Here is a 16681-nt window from a genome sequence, read left to right as displayed (position 1 = left end):
AATTGGTATGTCGCAATAGCAATTCTGCAATTCAGACAAACAAATCGTTTATACCAAGCAAGAGGTACACAGGGGGGCGTGAAAGAAAATAATCAAGAACCAATAAAAATGTGAGCTAGTTCCAAACAGCCCCTTTAATGTAGTACTTCTTAAATAGTGGGGCGGTGGAAAGTGTGCGTGAGAGGCTAAAACGTAATAGCGTTTTTAGTGTTAGCAAAGAACTATCTTGACATATACAGATTAAAAAAAAAAAAAAGTCAGAGGGGAGTAAAAAAATGTCTGTCTTCTTGAGGGGCGTGACCGAGAATAACCGAGAACCACTGTAATCCAGTACATCAGAGTGTCAAACTCATTTTAGATCGCGGGCCACATGGAGAAAAGTCTACTTCCAAGTGGGCCGGACTGATAAAATCACGGTACGATAACTTAAAAATAAAGACAACTTCAGATTGTTTTCTTTGTTTAAAAATAGAACAAGATCATTCTGAAAATGTACAAATCATGTTTGTTTTTTACACTTACATGTTGCGGTTAATAGTATTCTATCTTTGTCGTTATTTAAATTTTCTGAATAAATTATGTGCTAATGTTCATCAGGCAACTCATTGATGTTAATTTTCAGTCTATCAAGATAAAAACAATTATATAAAAATCTAATTACAGTATGTTATTTATGTAGTTTGATCATTTTCCTCGACTGATGTACTAACGCTGTAGTCAATAAGCTCCTTTTTTTTCTCTATTTTCTTATGGAGCATTCATCCTCCGTTGTTACCATTTCAAATACAATGTAGTGTACAGTTCTTACTTACACCTCTGAGTAGACTGGCTATGGAAGCGCTAAAAACTACCAGTAAAACAAAGATGACGAGGAGTAACACTGTGGAGGCACGTAAATAAGACCGCCCACAAACCGGCTTGAAGATGGTGTGTAAAAGATAATTTATGAAACATTTTGACCAAAGAACCACCATTACATGTTATGTCGACCACAAGGAAGTGTTTTAAATGTAGACAAAAATCATAATATAACCCCTTTCCGGTGCGCCCTATGGTTAAAAAAATACTCATGGCTGTATAAAAAGCAAATGAAAGTTGTATCTAGGGTTGTGCGGTACACCGGTACTAGTATAGTACCGCAATACTAATGAGTCAGATTCGGTACTATACCACCCGCCCAGTCATCGTCACGTCGTGACATTGCTGGTTTTACGAGCAGAGGAGCATGATCGGCAGCGCGCACACAGGGAGTACTTACAAGCAGACACAGTGTGTAGACAGAAAAGGGTGAACGGATGCATTTTTGTGTAAAAAGTAAAGATAAAGGTGAAGCTATAACACTGAAACGCTCTCAGGAAGAGGTGCTTTAAGACATCCGCAGTCTGCAGTGTTTTAGCTACTTCTAAATCACTAATCCTTGTCTCCATGGCGACAAATAAATTAAGTTTCTTACATGTACCATTATCACTACAGGACGAGGAATAGCTAAACATGCTTCACTACACACCCTAGGAGGATACAATAGCTCACCGGCGCCACAATGTAAACAAATGCCATGGGTGGATCTACACCTAACATCCAATGTAATGATACCAGGTACAGGAGTGTATCTAGTCGATACTACTATGATTACATCAATATTTTGTAGCATCACAAAATCTTTTTTCGTTTAAAAAAAATTCATATTATGTTTATAAACTCAGGAAATACGTCCCTGGACACATGAAGACTTTGAATAACTACTTGGTATCGTATTGATACCTAAATTTGTGGTATCATCCAAAATTAATGTAAAGCATCAAACAACAGAAAAATAAGTGACTATTACATTTTAACAGAAATGTCGATAGAACATGTTATAATAGAAAATAAGCAGATAACAGTAAATGAACAAGTAGATGAATAATCCATTTTTACAGCTTGTCCTTTATAATGTTGACAAAATAATAGAATGGAAAAGGACACAATATGTTACTGTATACGTCAGCAGACTAATTAGGAGCCTTTGTTTGTTTACTTACTAGTAAAAGAAAAGTAGTCTTGTATGTTCACTATTGTATTTAAGGACTAAATTGCAATTAGAAACATATGTTTAATGTACCCTAAGATGTTTTGTTAAAATAAAGCCAATAATGCAATTTTTTGTGGTAACCTTTTATTCAGAAAAGTATCGAAATACATTTTGGTACCGGTACCAAAATGTTAGTATCGGGACAACACTAGTTGTATCGTAACACCACCAAAAACAGTAGAGTTTCCTTTTGATGTGGAATTGCTCTCCCTTTCTCTGCAGGATGTTGGAGCAGTCTCTTCTTGGCGAGGTGATGGAAACTCATGACCTCCCAGAGGTGATTTTTTATGTCAGCAGGAACCCCATCGGCCACAAACTCGCCTGGGACTTCATCCGCGCGAACTGGCAGACCTTGATCGAAAAGTATGTTGCAACTTTCGCTATCACGAAATTGAATAACATAGGACAACGCATGTTCTACTGTTCATGTCAGCACCTTACGTGTTCAACACTGATTTCCAACCTGTCAGGAACTATTGGGTAAGAAGCCTTATCATTTGTTGAATGATAGCCAATAGATTGTTGAGTGCGCTGGAATCAGTCAAGTCTAAGGCCAACTGTTCTAATGAACCAGGACATTTGTGCTTATTTTGAAAGGAGCTGAGGCAAAAAAAATACAAAATAAAAAGTTGTCGCGTTTGAAAATGACTATTTTGGCAGAGCCAGTTAAATCTGCACTTTTATTGACCGACCTGTGCTGATGTTGCAGGTTTGAACTTGGCTCCTCCTCCATAGCGCACATGGTGACAGGGGTGACCAGCCATTACTCCACATCAGCAATGCTCGAGTCGGTAAGTTACAGAGTGTCCCCACTAGGATGCCTACTAAGAATCCTTACTTGGTTTTGAGGTTTCTCAAAAATGCTACATTCCACTATTCAAGTGGTTCTTAATTATTTTTTGTCTCGCCAACCCGAAGTTAATGTTTATTGTCTTATCTATATGTGTGTTTTGAAATTACTGCCAAAACTAAACACAATAAACAGTTTTTACTCAGTAAAAGTAAAGAGTAAAAAATAAAAACCGCAAGTAAAAAAAGCGATTCGCAAGTTATTTTCGCATGGTGCCATCCCCTAAAGATAACAAAGAAGAAGAAGGATGGGGAGTAAAATGGCGGACAGAAGAGAGGGCCAACTTACAGGTTGACTTAAATGTTGAGATTGTTTCTCCTCTCTTCTGTCCGCCATTTTACTCCCGACTTCTTCTTTTTCTTTATTTTTGGCGGACGGCACCATGCGCAAATACGAGTAGCTTTGACGGCCTTAAATTGACTCAGCAGCATCACTTGTCGTTGTGGAGTGCCAATTACAGGGGCTCTAAGGGCAAGTGTATTTAATATTACTGCCAAAACTTGAATAAAAAAAAAGTTTTTATACTTGCAAATTATTTTTTTAATTGATAAAAATGTTTTTTAAACTTGCGAATGATTTTTTTGAATTGAAGAAAATAGTTTTTATACTTTCAATTATTTTTTTTAGTTGAAGAAAATTGGTTTTGTACGTACGAATTGTTTTTTTAACTGAAGAAAAAATTATTTTTCGCTAATCGTTTTTTAAAATTGAAGAATATTGTTTTCATATTTGAAAATTATTTTTTTAATTGAAGGAAATTGTTTTTATACTTGCGAATAATTATTTTTATTGAAGAAAATTAAAATTTTCCTAGTAGTGTATTGTTTATTGTCTAATCTATATGTGTGTTTTGAAATTCCTGCCAAAACTAAACACAATAAACAGTTTTTACTCACACCCAACGGTTCGCAAATTCAAAAAAATTAATTTTGCAAGTAAAAAAAGTGATTGGCAAGTTATTTTCGCATGGTGCCATCTACTAAAGATAAAGAAGAAGAAGGATGGGGAGTACAATAGCGGACAGAAGAGGGGGGACTCTTACAGGTTAACTTAAATGTTGAGTTATTTTTCTTTGTTATTTTTGGTGGATGGCACCTTGCGCAAATAAAAGTAGCTTTGACGGCCTTAAATCGACTCAGCAGCACCATCTGTCGTTGTGGAGTGCGAATTACAGGGGCTCTGAGTGTATTGAATATTACTGCCAAAACTTGAAAAAAAAAAAAGTTTTTATACTTGCAAATAATTTTTTTAATTGAAGGAAATTATTTTTATACCTGCAAATAAATAAAAAAATATTGAAGAAAATTGTTTTTATACTTGCAAATATTTTTTTTATTGAAGGAAATAATTTTTATACTTGCAAATATTTTTTTTAGTTGAAAGAAATTGTTTTTATACTTGCAAATATGTTTTTTGTTAAAGAACATTGTTTTATACATGCGAATCGTTTTTTTAATTGAAGAGAAAACATTTTTTTATTTGCAAATCGTTTTTTTTTAATTGAAGAACACTGTTTTCATACTTGCGAATTATTTTTTTAATTGAAGAAAATGGTTTTTATATTTGCAAAAAAAAAACATTTTGAAGAAATTTTTGTTCTTTACTTGTAAATCTTTTTTTTTATTTGAAGGAAATTCTTATACTTGCGAATAATTTTTTGTATTAAAGAAAATTGTTTTTATACTTGCGAACATTTTTTTTAATTGAATACAATTGTTTTTATACATGCAAGTTGTTTTTTTAATTGAAGAACATTGTTTTCATACTTGACAATTATTTTTTTAATTGAAGAACATTGTTTTTATACTTGCAAATAATGTTTTTTATTGAAGAACATTTTTTTTTTTTTCTGGCGAATCTGTTTTTTTTATTGAAGAAAATTTTAATTACATTTTTTATTATTAGATTATTTTTTAACAGGCTGTTTGGAACTTGCTCACAGTTACCTTTTCCTAGTAGACCGAATTTTTTCACACCACCCCTGTAGTGAATTTTTATTTATGTATCAATCTGTATGTGTCAAGATTTACGCTATTACCTCTCACGCCCCCGTCACGTCCCCCCTCTACCATGGCGCCATCGCCTGGCCCACTATTTGAGAATTAGAGAGTATTATTCCAACAATATGTTTATTATTGTGCTTGTGGTTATGTCAGTGTCACATGTTCACAGTTTTCATTTTGGTAAGATTCACTTCTCTGCTTGTGCTCAGGTGCAGAATTTTTTTGGTTCTTTAACGGAGGAGACGGGCTCAGAGATGAGGTGTATCCAGCAGGCTTACGACACCATCCAAGACAACATCAACTGGGCCAATAACAACTTCCCCAAACTGCAGTCCTGGCTGAGCAAACAGCACCATGTTCGAAATAAACCTAAACCTAAACCTAAACCAACCAACCCACATCTGCATGTGGACTTGTAGCGGACACAAAAGGGATTTCATTTTTTTTACATAAATTCCCCAAAATTGTGTGCTGGGGAAGGCTGGTGGTCCAGTATTTGAGAGAACAATCCAAAGTTGACTGCAGTCATGTAAACATAAACAAACACACGAGTCGCAAATTTGAGGACTTGAGGCTTGCTTGACCAACTCTGATAAAAGAGTGGACTTGGTTTTTGTGACTTGAGACTTGACTTGGACTTCGGGGTAGGGTTGGGCGATTAAACGATATCAATATAAATCGTGATAGACACGTAATCGATATCAATGCAATACAAAACGTAAACATTTTTTTTTCTTCTTCGTCGGAAGAAACCAGAAGTTGCAAAGGAACTCGCTCTCTGGTAACCAAGCAACACATGAAGTGATCACTCATCAGTGGGAGTGACAAGCTAACAACCAATTAGGTAACGGTATCAACTATAATGTTTGGTTGCGCCATTTTACACTGAATTAGTAATCTTACTCTTGATTTTAATTGTATTAAATAATTATATGTAACCTTTCTACAGTTTAATAGACTAAAACTTGTCAAACGACATGAAAGCATTCGTCAATCACAAAGATTATTATTTTTTTAACACATAAACCTTAGGCTTAGGTCAGGCTGATTAGAAAAACAGGTACTTACGAAATATACCGCATAAGAAAGGGAATCATAAATAACTGATGAAAAATACAATTATGTTGTGATAAAATAAACTATATGAATGATAATTAATATGTTTCTTAATTAAACTGCTAAAAAATTACAGCTTCACCACTTTAGTCATATTTTTTTGCGCTTAAAATACTTCTCTATGACTGTAGCTCCATTTTTTCCCCCGTTTGTTTGGGATTGTCATTACTGCCACAAGTGGTGGGAAAGGGTATTGCAACTGAGTATTACCGTGGCCCATACGGACCACAGCCGAGAAACAGATATTTTTTGGCGGCCCAACAATGGGCCCCTGTCCCTATGGTTAAGAAACACTGCTTTAGAGCACAGCCGTAGCTTCTTGGCTCTAATCCTGCAGAAAATATTTCTTCTCAGCTATCTCTGTTTACGTTTTCACACTTTGCACTATTTTGTTCCACTTTATTAAGCATTTATTACGTATTCCTTATTTTTGCAGCTTTAATTTAAGAGCTTATTTTTACGTTTTTAATGTGATTTTAGAATTTTGTTGACATTGAGTGTTTCCCATGCTTCCTTTCTGCCTTGATAGCTGAGGGAGATTATTTAACAATGACTTTTTTACTTAAATATTTGCATTTTTCCAAATATATATTTTTTTGCTAAACTATCTGTAACAGCTTCTTGCAGATGTTGAAGGACGCCAGCCTTCTGAGGAAGATGGCTCTGACCATTCCCGCACAGAAGAGTTTGTGTTGGCAGTCCAGTCCAGTTTATCCCCCAATCTCTGGTATTTGTAAGTGTGACCCACCTCCACCCAGTCAACCTTAATGTTCTGGGTGCGTCCTGGTTCTCCTCAACGCCACCATTTCCCTGGTCTTGGTGGTGTTGAGGAACAGGTGGTTCGAGTCCATTGACCTTGGAAGTTGGAAGTGGGAGTTTGGAATGACGTCATAGTTGAGATATGAGCGATTCTGGTCGGTAATCAAGATGGCCACATCTATGAAAATCATTGATGTGGCCGTCTCCGTTTTTGCGCTTGCCTTGTCCGAATATAAATAACTTCTGGGGGGTAAATGCACTCTTTCTGCAACCTTCAAACACTGTGGATGAAGAGAAAATACAAACGCTATTTCTAGCGATGTAGAATGTTTGTGTATGTATATATATATATATATATATATATATATATATATATATATATATATATATTTCATGACACACTTTAGTAACGTTACCATATATAAACGTTCAACAATACATTGTATATGGCTGATTTAGTGCGGCACCATTTCCCTGGTCTTGGTGGTGTTGAGGAACAGGTGGTTCGAGTCCATTGACCTTGGAAGTTGGAAGTGGGAGTTTGGAATGGCGTCATAGTTGAGATATGAGCGTTCCAGGTCGATAATCAAGATGGCCACATCTATGAAAATCATTGATGTGGCCGTCTCTGTTTTTGCGCTTGCATTGTCCGAATATAAACAACTTCTGGGTGGAAAATGCACTCTTTCTGCAACCTTCAAACACTGGATGAAGAGAAAATACAAACGCTATTTCTAGCGATGTAGAATGTTTGTGTATATATATATATATATATATATATATATATATATATATATATATGAGGTGGCGACTTGTCCAGGGTGTACCCCGCCTTCCGCCCGATTGTAGCTGAGATAGGCTCCAGCGCCCCCGCGACCCCAAAGGGAATAAGCGGTAGAAAATGGATGGATGGATGGATATATATATATATATATATATATTACATGACACACTTTAGTAACGTTGCCATATATAAACGTCCAACAATACATCGTATATGGCTGATTTAGTGCGGCAAAAACTAATCAGAGGTGCTAATAACGGATATTATAAAAGCTTACTTTATTGTTTACATTCTGGGCAGCCATCTTTGAAGCTTACCTCGGTAGTGGTGAAAATGCTTTGACTTTTCCGATTAGTAAGCAGTAAACGTGTCTTTAGCTAACTTATTGTCATGTCCGACGTTATCAAGAAGCTTAACGTTTGCTTTTTGAATGGTAATGTAGCTTTTTAAACTAACATGAAGCTAATGTCAATGTGATGTTATATGAAGTAATACACCGTTTTTTTATGATAACTAGTCTAGATAACCAAGTGTTTTCATCACGGCAGACATTGCTTTATTATTAATTACATAAAGGTAATAAAAAAAACCTGGTCTGAAATGATTTCCCAGTCTATTGTTGATCTATAAAATAATAAAAGTATACATTCAAATTTAACATGAAGAAAACCCTCTTAGCAAATCTCTCAATTTAGACTTGAAGTAACACAACCAAAGTTACGGCCAAAAATAGAGCAACAATTTATCCAAAAATGTCTCCAATATTCTTGTTATAATTTTTAGTCTAAAAATATAACTATAAGTTAAAATGTTTTTTTTTGTTTTTTCAATGTGTCAATGCGAGCATTTTAATTTGACTTGCTATAAGTACGACTCGACTTGTGACTTGCTTGTTTCTTACCAAAGTGACTTAGGACTAGCTTGAGACATAAGGGTTATGGGATGGCACTAGCTTGAGACTTAAGGGTTATGGGATGACACTAGCTTGAGACTTAAGGGTTATGGGATGACACTAGCTTGAGAAGTTAGGGTTATGATATGGCACTGCTTGAGAAGTTAGGGTTATGAGATAGCACTAGCTTGAGAAGTTAGGGTTATGGGATGGCACTTGCTTGAGAAGTTAGGGTTATGGGATGGGACTAGCTTGAGAAGTTAAGGTTATGAGATGGCACTAGCTTGAGAAGTTAGGGTTATGAGATGGCACTAACTTGAGAACTTAAGTTTATGAGACGACACTAGCTTGAAACCTTAAAAGTATGGACTTGAGACTTTAAGATTATGAGATACCACTAGCTTGAGGACTTTAGGGAAGGACTTGAGACTTTTAGGTTACAAGATGACACTATCTTGAGAATTTAAGATTATGAGATGGCACTAGCTTGAGACTTTAAAGTAAGGACAGGAGACTTTAAGGTTACGAGATGACGCTATCGTGAGAATTTAAGACTATGCAATGGCACTGGCTTTAGATTTAAAGGGTATGAGATGGTACTAGCTTGATAACTTAATATAATAAGATCGCTCTAGCTTGAGAACTTAAGGTTATGAGATGGCACTAGCTTGAGAACTTAAGGTACTGAGCTGGCGCTATCTTAAAACCTTTAAGTAAGGACTTGAGACTTTAAGGTTATGAGGTAGCACTAGCTTGAGAACTTAAATGTTATGAGATATCACTACATTGAGACTTTAAGATTATGAGATAGCACTATCTTGAGACTTTAAGATTATGAGATGGCACTAGCTTGAGACTTTAAGATTATGAGATAGCACCAGTTTGAGACATTAAAGTAAGGACTTGAAAACGTAAGGTTATGACATGATAATAGTGTGAGACTAAGGTTATGAAATTACACTAGCTTGAAACCTTAAAAGTAAAGACTTGAGACTTTAAGATTATGAGATGACATTAGCTTGATACCTTAAAGTAATGATTTGAGACTTCAAGGTTATAAGATGGCATTAGCTTGAGACTTCAAGGTTACAAGATGGCACTAGCTCCAGAATTTAAGGTAATGAGATGGCACTAGCTTGAGACTTTAAGGTTATGAGATAGCACAAGCTTGAAACTAAGGTTATGAGATGGCACTATCTTGAGACTTTAAGAGTATGATATGGTACTAGCTTGAGGTTTTAAGATTATGAAATGGCACTAGTTTGAGACCTTAAAGTAAGGATGTGAGACTTTAAGGTTGTGAGATGGCACTAGTTTGAGAAGATTAGATAAGGACGTGAGACTTTAAGGTTATAAGATGACACTAGCTTGAGACCTTAAAGTAATGATTTGAGACATTAAGGTTATGAAATGGCACTATCTTGAGACTTTAAGATTATGAGACGGCACTAGTTTGAGAATTCAAGGTTATTATATGGCACTATCTTGAAACTTTAAGGTTATGAGATGGATCTTGACACCTTGGGATTATGAGATGGCACTATTTTGAGATTTTAAGATTAGGAAATGGCATCTTGAGACTTTAAGGTTATGAGATGTCACTATCTTGAGACTTTAAGGTTATTATATGGCACTATCTTGAGACTTTAATGTTATGAGGTGGCACTATCTCGAGACTAAGGTTATTAGATAGCACTAGCTTGAAACTTTCATGTTATTATATGGCACTATCTTGAAACTTTAAGGTTATTAGATGGCACTATCTTGAGAGTTTAAGATTATGAGATGGCACTAGCATAAAACTTTAAGGTTGTTAGATGGCACTACCTTGAGACTTTAAGATTATGAGATGGCACTAGCATGACACTCTAAGGTTATTAGATGGCACCATCTTGAGACTTTAAGATTATGAGTCGGCACTAGTTTGACACTTTGGGATTATGAAATGGCATTATTTTGAGATTTTAAGATTAGGAAATGGTATCTTGAGACTTTAAGGTTATGAGATGTCACTATCTTGAGACTTTAAGGTTATTGTATGGCACTAGTTTGAGACTTTAAAGTTATGAGGTGGCACTATCTTGAGACTTTAAGATTATGAGATGTCACTATCTTGAGACTTTAAGGTTATTGTATGGCACTAGCTTGAGACTTTAAAGTTATGAGGTGGCACTATCTTGAGACTTTGTGTGTGAATGTGTGTGTGTGAATGGGTGAATGTGGAAATAGTGTCAAAGCGCTTTGAGTTCCTTAAAAAAGGTAGAAAAGCGCTATACAAGTACAACCCATTTACCATTTAAGATTATGAGATGGCACTAGCATGAGAGTTAAAGGTTATCAGATGGCTCTATTTTGAGACTTTAAGACTATGAGATGGCATTATCTTGAGACTTTAAGATTATGAGATTGCACTAGTTTGAGACTTTAAAGTTATTATATGGCACTATCTTAAGACTTTAAGATTATGAGATGGCACTAGCATGAGACTTTAAGGTTATAAAATGGCACTATCTTGAGACTTTCAGATTATGAGACAGCACTAGATTGAGACTTTAAGGTTATTAAATGGCACTAGCTTGAGACTTTAAGTTTATTAGATGGCACTAGCTGTAGAGTTTAAGGTACTTAAAGCACACCTCTGCTTTAAGCAGTCCGATTGTAAAATGGTTTTGTCTGTAGCTATTGTTTTGTACTTTAAAATGCTGTAGCCAAGTACAGCTTTGTCACAGTAAATATTACATAATCAAACCAACAATTTAACTACGGAGATTTAAATATTTATTTTATATTTATAATGTCATATTCATAAAGTGTCGGTTGGTTGGTTGAAATGTATTTGGAACATGTATACAGTATCAATGTGATACATCACATATTTGACATCTTTTTTTTACATGTCCAAAAACTAAATTTACATCATGTGTTCTAAATGCATCAGTTCTTCTCATAAGTAGTTCAATCAGTTATGGATAACATTTCATTTTCAATAAATTCATCACAGTTAAATTCTTCAACTGGAATCCTTTGCTCTAGTTTGGTTCCAATATTTACAAAGTAATAATTAAAGTCTTCCGCTACTTCGTTCATATTGTCCTTTGTTACGTGTCTGTCTGTAAAGTATTTAAGGTAATCCTTCTTAGTGCTGTTTTTAATGATACTATTAAGTATGCCCCGTACTCTTGTAGAGCTCATAAATGGACGTAACCATGGCAACCGTTGACATGAACATAAAACTGTGACCTTGATGCTATCGATTATTTTTTTAATTGAGTAATTATTGATTTTTTTCGTTTGCTTCATAAAGGCATGAAGTCATTCATGATAGCCGCTGCTATCGATTATTTTGATTATCGAGTAATCTATTGATTAGTTTGTTCGAATAATCGGATAAAACTAAGGCTGCTTTTATCGATTATTTTAATAATCGAGTAGTCTATTGATTAGTTTGTTTATTAATTAAATAATCGGATGAAATGATAACTTTAGTAATCAAGTAATCCATAGATTAGTTTGTTCAATTAATCGAAAAATCGGTTGAAACTAGTGCTGCTGCTTTTGATTACTTCAGTAATCAAGTAATCTATTGATCAGTTTGTTCGAGTAATCGGATAAAACTACGGCTGCTGTTATCGATTATTTTAATAATCATGTAGTCTATCGATTAGTTGATTGATTAATAAAATAATTGGATAAAAACGATAGCTGCTGCTATTGATAACTTTAGTTATTGAGTAATCAGATAAAACTAGAGCTGCTGCTATCAATTATTTTATTAATCAAGTAATCTATCGATTCTTTTGTTTGATTACTGGAGTAATTGGATTAAACTATGGCTGCTGCTATCGATTATTTTGATTATCGAGTAATCGGATGAAACTAGGGCTGCTGCTATCGATAACTTGAGTAATCCATAGATTAGTTTGTTCAAATAATCGGATTTAACTAGGGCTGCTGCTATCTATTATTTTGATAATGAAGTATTAAGAAAAGACTAGTTCCTAGTTTTGGTCGAGTAATCAGATTAAACTAGGGCTACAGCGATTAGTTTGTACGATTAATCGAGTAATCGGATAAAACTAGGGCTGCTGCTATCGATTGTTATAATAATTAAGTAGTTTATCAATTAGTTTGTTTGATTAATGAAATAATCGGATAAAACGATGGCTGCTACTATCGATAACTTTAGTAATCGAGTAATCCATATATTAGTTTTGGTCGATTAATCGAGTAATCGGACGAAACTAGGGCTGCTGCTATCGATAACTTTAGTATTCGTGTAATCCATAAATTAGTTTGTTCGAGTAATCGGATAAAACTAGGGCTGCTTATTGATTAATTTGTTTGATTAATGAAATAATCGGATAAAACAATGGCTGCTACTATCGATAACTTTAGTATTTAAGTATTCCATTGATTAGTTTGTTCAATTAATCGAGTAATCAGATGAAACTAGGGCTGCTGCTATCGATAACTTTAGTAATCAAGTAATCCATTAATTAGTTTTTTCAGGTAATCGAGTAATCTGATAAAACTAGGGCTGCTGCTATTGATAATTTGAGTAATCTATAGAATAGTTTGTTCGAGTTATCGAATAATTAAATTAAACTAGGGATGCTGCTATCGATTATTTTAATAATGAAGTAGTCTATGCATTAGTTTATTTGATTAATAAAGTAATCAGGTAAGAATATGGCAGCTGCTATCGATAACTTTAGTCATAGAGTAATCCAAAGATTAGTTTTGGTCGAGCAATCAACTAAAACTAGGGCTGCTGCTATCGACAACTTTAGTAATTGAGTAATCCATAGGTTACTTTGTTCGAGTAATCGGATAAAACCAGGGCTGCTGCTATCGATTATTTTAATAATCAAGTAGTCTGTCGATTAGTTTGTTTGGTTAATGAAATAATTGGATAAAACGATGGCTGCTGCTATCGATAACTTTAGTAATTGAGTAACCCATAGATTAGATTTGGTCGAGTAATCGGATGAAACTAGTGCTGCTGCTATTGATAACTTTAGTAATAGAGTAATTCGTAAATTAGTTTGTTTGAGTAATCGGATAAAACTAAGGCTGCAATTATGGATTATTTTCTTAATCAAGTAGTCTATCTATTAGTTTGTTTGATTAATGAAATAATCAGATACAACGATGGCTGCTACTATCGATAACATTAGTCTTCAAGTGTTTTGCTTTTTTCGCTGTGCTTATCCCACACTTGAAGGGATGTACCAATGCTGAATGTGGCTTCTGGATTGGTACATCCCTTCAAGTGTGGGATAAGCACAGCGAAAAAAGCAAAACACTTGACAGTGAAAAACCGCAGTGCCAGCTGGTTAAAAAAGCCCCTAAGCAAACCAGACTGGGTCTCCCGCAATCAAGTCCACCCAACGCCCCTGCCAAGCCACTACTGTGTCCAGGCCCAGTGCTCCAAAGCTCTTAGCAAAGCCCAAAATGGCCGAGTCAAAATCCCTGCAGCAGCTGAAGAGGGAAAGAACGACTGCCAAACAGCAGTTTACCCGACAGGCAAACTTACTGTTGGAAGTCTTGCAAAAAAATGTCGGCAGAAGAACTGGTGGAAGCCTTCAGCAAGGTCACACTTCAGGCTGAGAAGGTAATGGAGGCAAATGAGGAGGTGGAAAACTTGATTGAAGAGGCGGAGCTTGAACCTACCGCTAAAGAGGACATCAATGAAGATGTGAGAAAAACAGCAGAGGACTGCGAACAGATGCTTGAGGAAGTGGAGAATACTGTCCAGAAGGTTCTATGGCAAAACTCTGGCTGCTCCGAACTTTCTCTTGTATTGGAGGCTGCTGAAAAAGAGTGCAAGCGGTTGGCAGCGAGCAAACCTAGCCTGAAGCTGGAGGTGTACAAACTGATGCTCAGTATTCTTGAGGGGCTGGTGAAAATGGCAAAAGGAACCATGCGCCAATGGACTCGGTGGGTCCCTGAAGGAGAGCATCCTGACTTCCGAGAGTGTGTCAGGAATGTGGAGAGTACGCTGCAAGAGTTCATTTCTGACAAGGCTACCCTACTGCAGGCAAAGCTTCAAAAGAAGGAGTCCTTTGAGGAGATGCCACACCACTCACCTGCTATCAAACTGAAACCAACAGCACTCCCACGGTTTGATGGCAACAAGCGGAACTTCTACCTCTGGATGAAAGAATGGGAGGCACTACAAAAGCAAAGCGAACCAAATGGCTCCAAGGAGGTCAAGAAAATCCAGCTGTTGGGCCTGTCATCATATGGGACGGCAGATGAAATCTTTCGTGTGCTGGGAAATCGGTTCGGAAACAAAACAGCAATTGCCCTGGAAATCATTGAGGAGCTGCAGGCACTGCCACCAGTAAAAAGTCATCAACCCAGGAAGATTGTGGACTTGATACAAATCGTGGAAAAGGCCCTGTATGACCTCTGTGAACTGGGAAACACTGGCACCCTGAAAAATCCACTAGTTACCAAGTCCCTGGAAAGTAAGCTGCCGGAGGGCTTAAACAAGGAGTGGCTGGTCCATGTATCCAGAGGAGAGGAAGAGGAATACTCATCACCTGAGGACAGGTTTGACATACTCATCAAGTTTCTGAGAAGTCAGGAAAAGATTTATGAGCAGCTGGACCAGCTCAGGGGCGATGACCCCAGCAGGAGGGAGACAAGAGTCCCGAAAAAACATGCCCGAACAAAAAGAACCAATTTCTCAAGCGCCCAAGCACCCTGTGTTGTCTGTGGAGAAAGGGGCCACAGAAAAAGACTCTACTACTGCAAAAAGTTCAAAGCTCTCAAAACAGAAGAGAAGAAGGAAGCAGTTAAAGAAATTGGTGCTTGTGGCAAGTGCTTGGAGGTCCACGATGGTGATGCAGAGTGCAAGACCAACTTTCTGTGCAAAAGCGAGGAGTGTAAGGATGCTCAAAGTTTGAGTCATCACTACTACCTGTGTCCCAAAGCTGCAAGTAAGGGAGATGGGACAAGGAGGCCAAAGCCTAGTCCAGCAAGAGGTGGATGGAAAAAGTACACAGAAACCCAGGAAGAGTTCCTGACACGCCTTCCCCCAGACCTAGCCCAGCGGTGCCGGGATGCATTCTGCAACTCTGTCTCAAAGACATTCAGTTCAGCCGTACCTGAGAGGAGCTTGCTAGCAGAGAATGGCCTTGAAGAGTACCCTGTCATAATGATGATCCTGGAAGTTACTGCAAATGATGGACAAAGGATCGGAACCCTGATAGACTTGGCGTCCGATACGAACTACATCACTCATGAGGCGGCTGGTGAGCTGAACCTGAGGAGTGAGGATGTGGCGCTCATAGTTCATGGAGTCGGGGGGATGCAAGTGACGGTGGAGACCAAGCGTTACCTCCTGAAGATCCGGGTCGCAACTGCAAAAGGAACCCTGAGGTCCCACCAGCTTGTTTGTTACGGGCTGGACAGCATCGCAGAGGTCAATCGCCATGTACCACCCAAAACACTGCAGAAGATATTTCCTGATGTCCCTCGTCATGAACTGGTTCGTCCCACTAAAATCAAGCTCCTCTTCAGCCACAAGGAAGGCCAACTCGTCCCTCAAAAAGTGCGCTCCATTGGCGACCTTGTCCTGTGGGATGGTCCCCTTGGGGAAACAGTGGGTGGCTCTCATCCAGATCTCATGGAAAATATTAAAGTCACAGCCCATGGATCCAGAACCCACTTCGCCCGCTCCATGCGCGCAGCAGCTGTTGCGTATGAGGAGCATACCAGCAAGAACCCAGTTCATTCACCTCAGCTGTCCCAAGCAGTCACGTCTTCTGCCAGCCGAGACTTCATGGACTGGTGAAGGTGGGACAGCATTGGGGCTGCGTGTGAGCCCAGGTGTGGCGGCTGCAGATGTGGGAATTGCCAACCTGGAGGAAAGGAGATGACAATCTCTGAGGAGCGGGAACTGGAGCAAATAAAGAGTGGACTAACATACATCAATGGAGATCACCACAGCGAGAAACCAGACTGGCATGCAAAGTACCCTTGGGCGGAGGATCCAGAAACATTGCCAAACAACAGGAGAGCAGTTGAAGCAACATTCCTGAGGACTGAGAAGCAGTTGGCAAAGGAGCCAAAATGGAAGGCTACCTACAAAGCTCAAGTCCACGAGATGGTTGAGCGGAACGCTGCAGTCAAGCTGTCCGTAGAAGCGTTGGCAAGCTGGTCTGGACCCGTATGGTACATCAGCCACTTGATTGCA

The 16681-nt window shown here is 37.5% G+C and overlaps 1 protein-coding gene across 2 annotated transcripts in view; it reads left to right on the top strand.

The window, feature by feature from the left end:
• erap1b (endoplasmic reticulum aminopeptidase 1b) overlaps positions 1-11559 on the top strand; it is an 81099-nt gene extending 69540 nt beyond the window's left edge. For both annotated transcript variants that reach the window (XM_061981807.1, XM_061981806.1), the window contains exons 17-19: positions 2294-2434; positions 2781-2862; positions 5134-11559. In XM_061981807.1, the coding sequence (XP_061837791.1) occupies positions 2294-2434; positions 2781-2862; positions 5134-5343 (433 nt within the window). In that variant the 3' untranslated portion in view covers positions 5344-11559. The remainder of the gene's footprint in view (positions 1-2293; positions 2435-2780; positions 2863-5133) is intronic.
• The last annotated feature ends 5122 nt before the right edge of the window (positions 11560-16681 follow it).

This window comes from Nerophis lumbriciformis, linkage group LG24, assembly GCF_033978685.3.
Source record: "Nerophis lumbriciformis linkage group LG24, RoL_Nlum_v2.1, whole genome shotgun sequence".
NCBI lineage: Eukaryota > Metazoa > Chordata > Actinopteri > Syngnathiformes > Syngnathidae > Nerophis > Nerophis lumbriciformis.
This window is presented reverse-complemented; position numbering and strand designations above follow the sequence as displayed.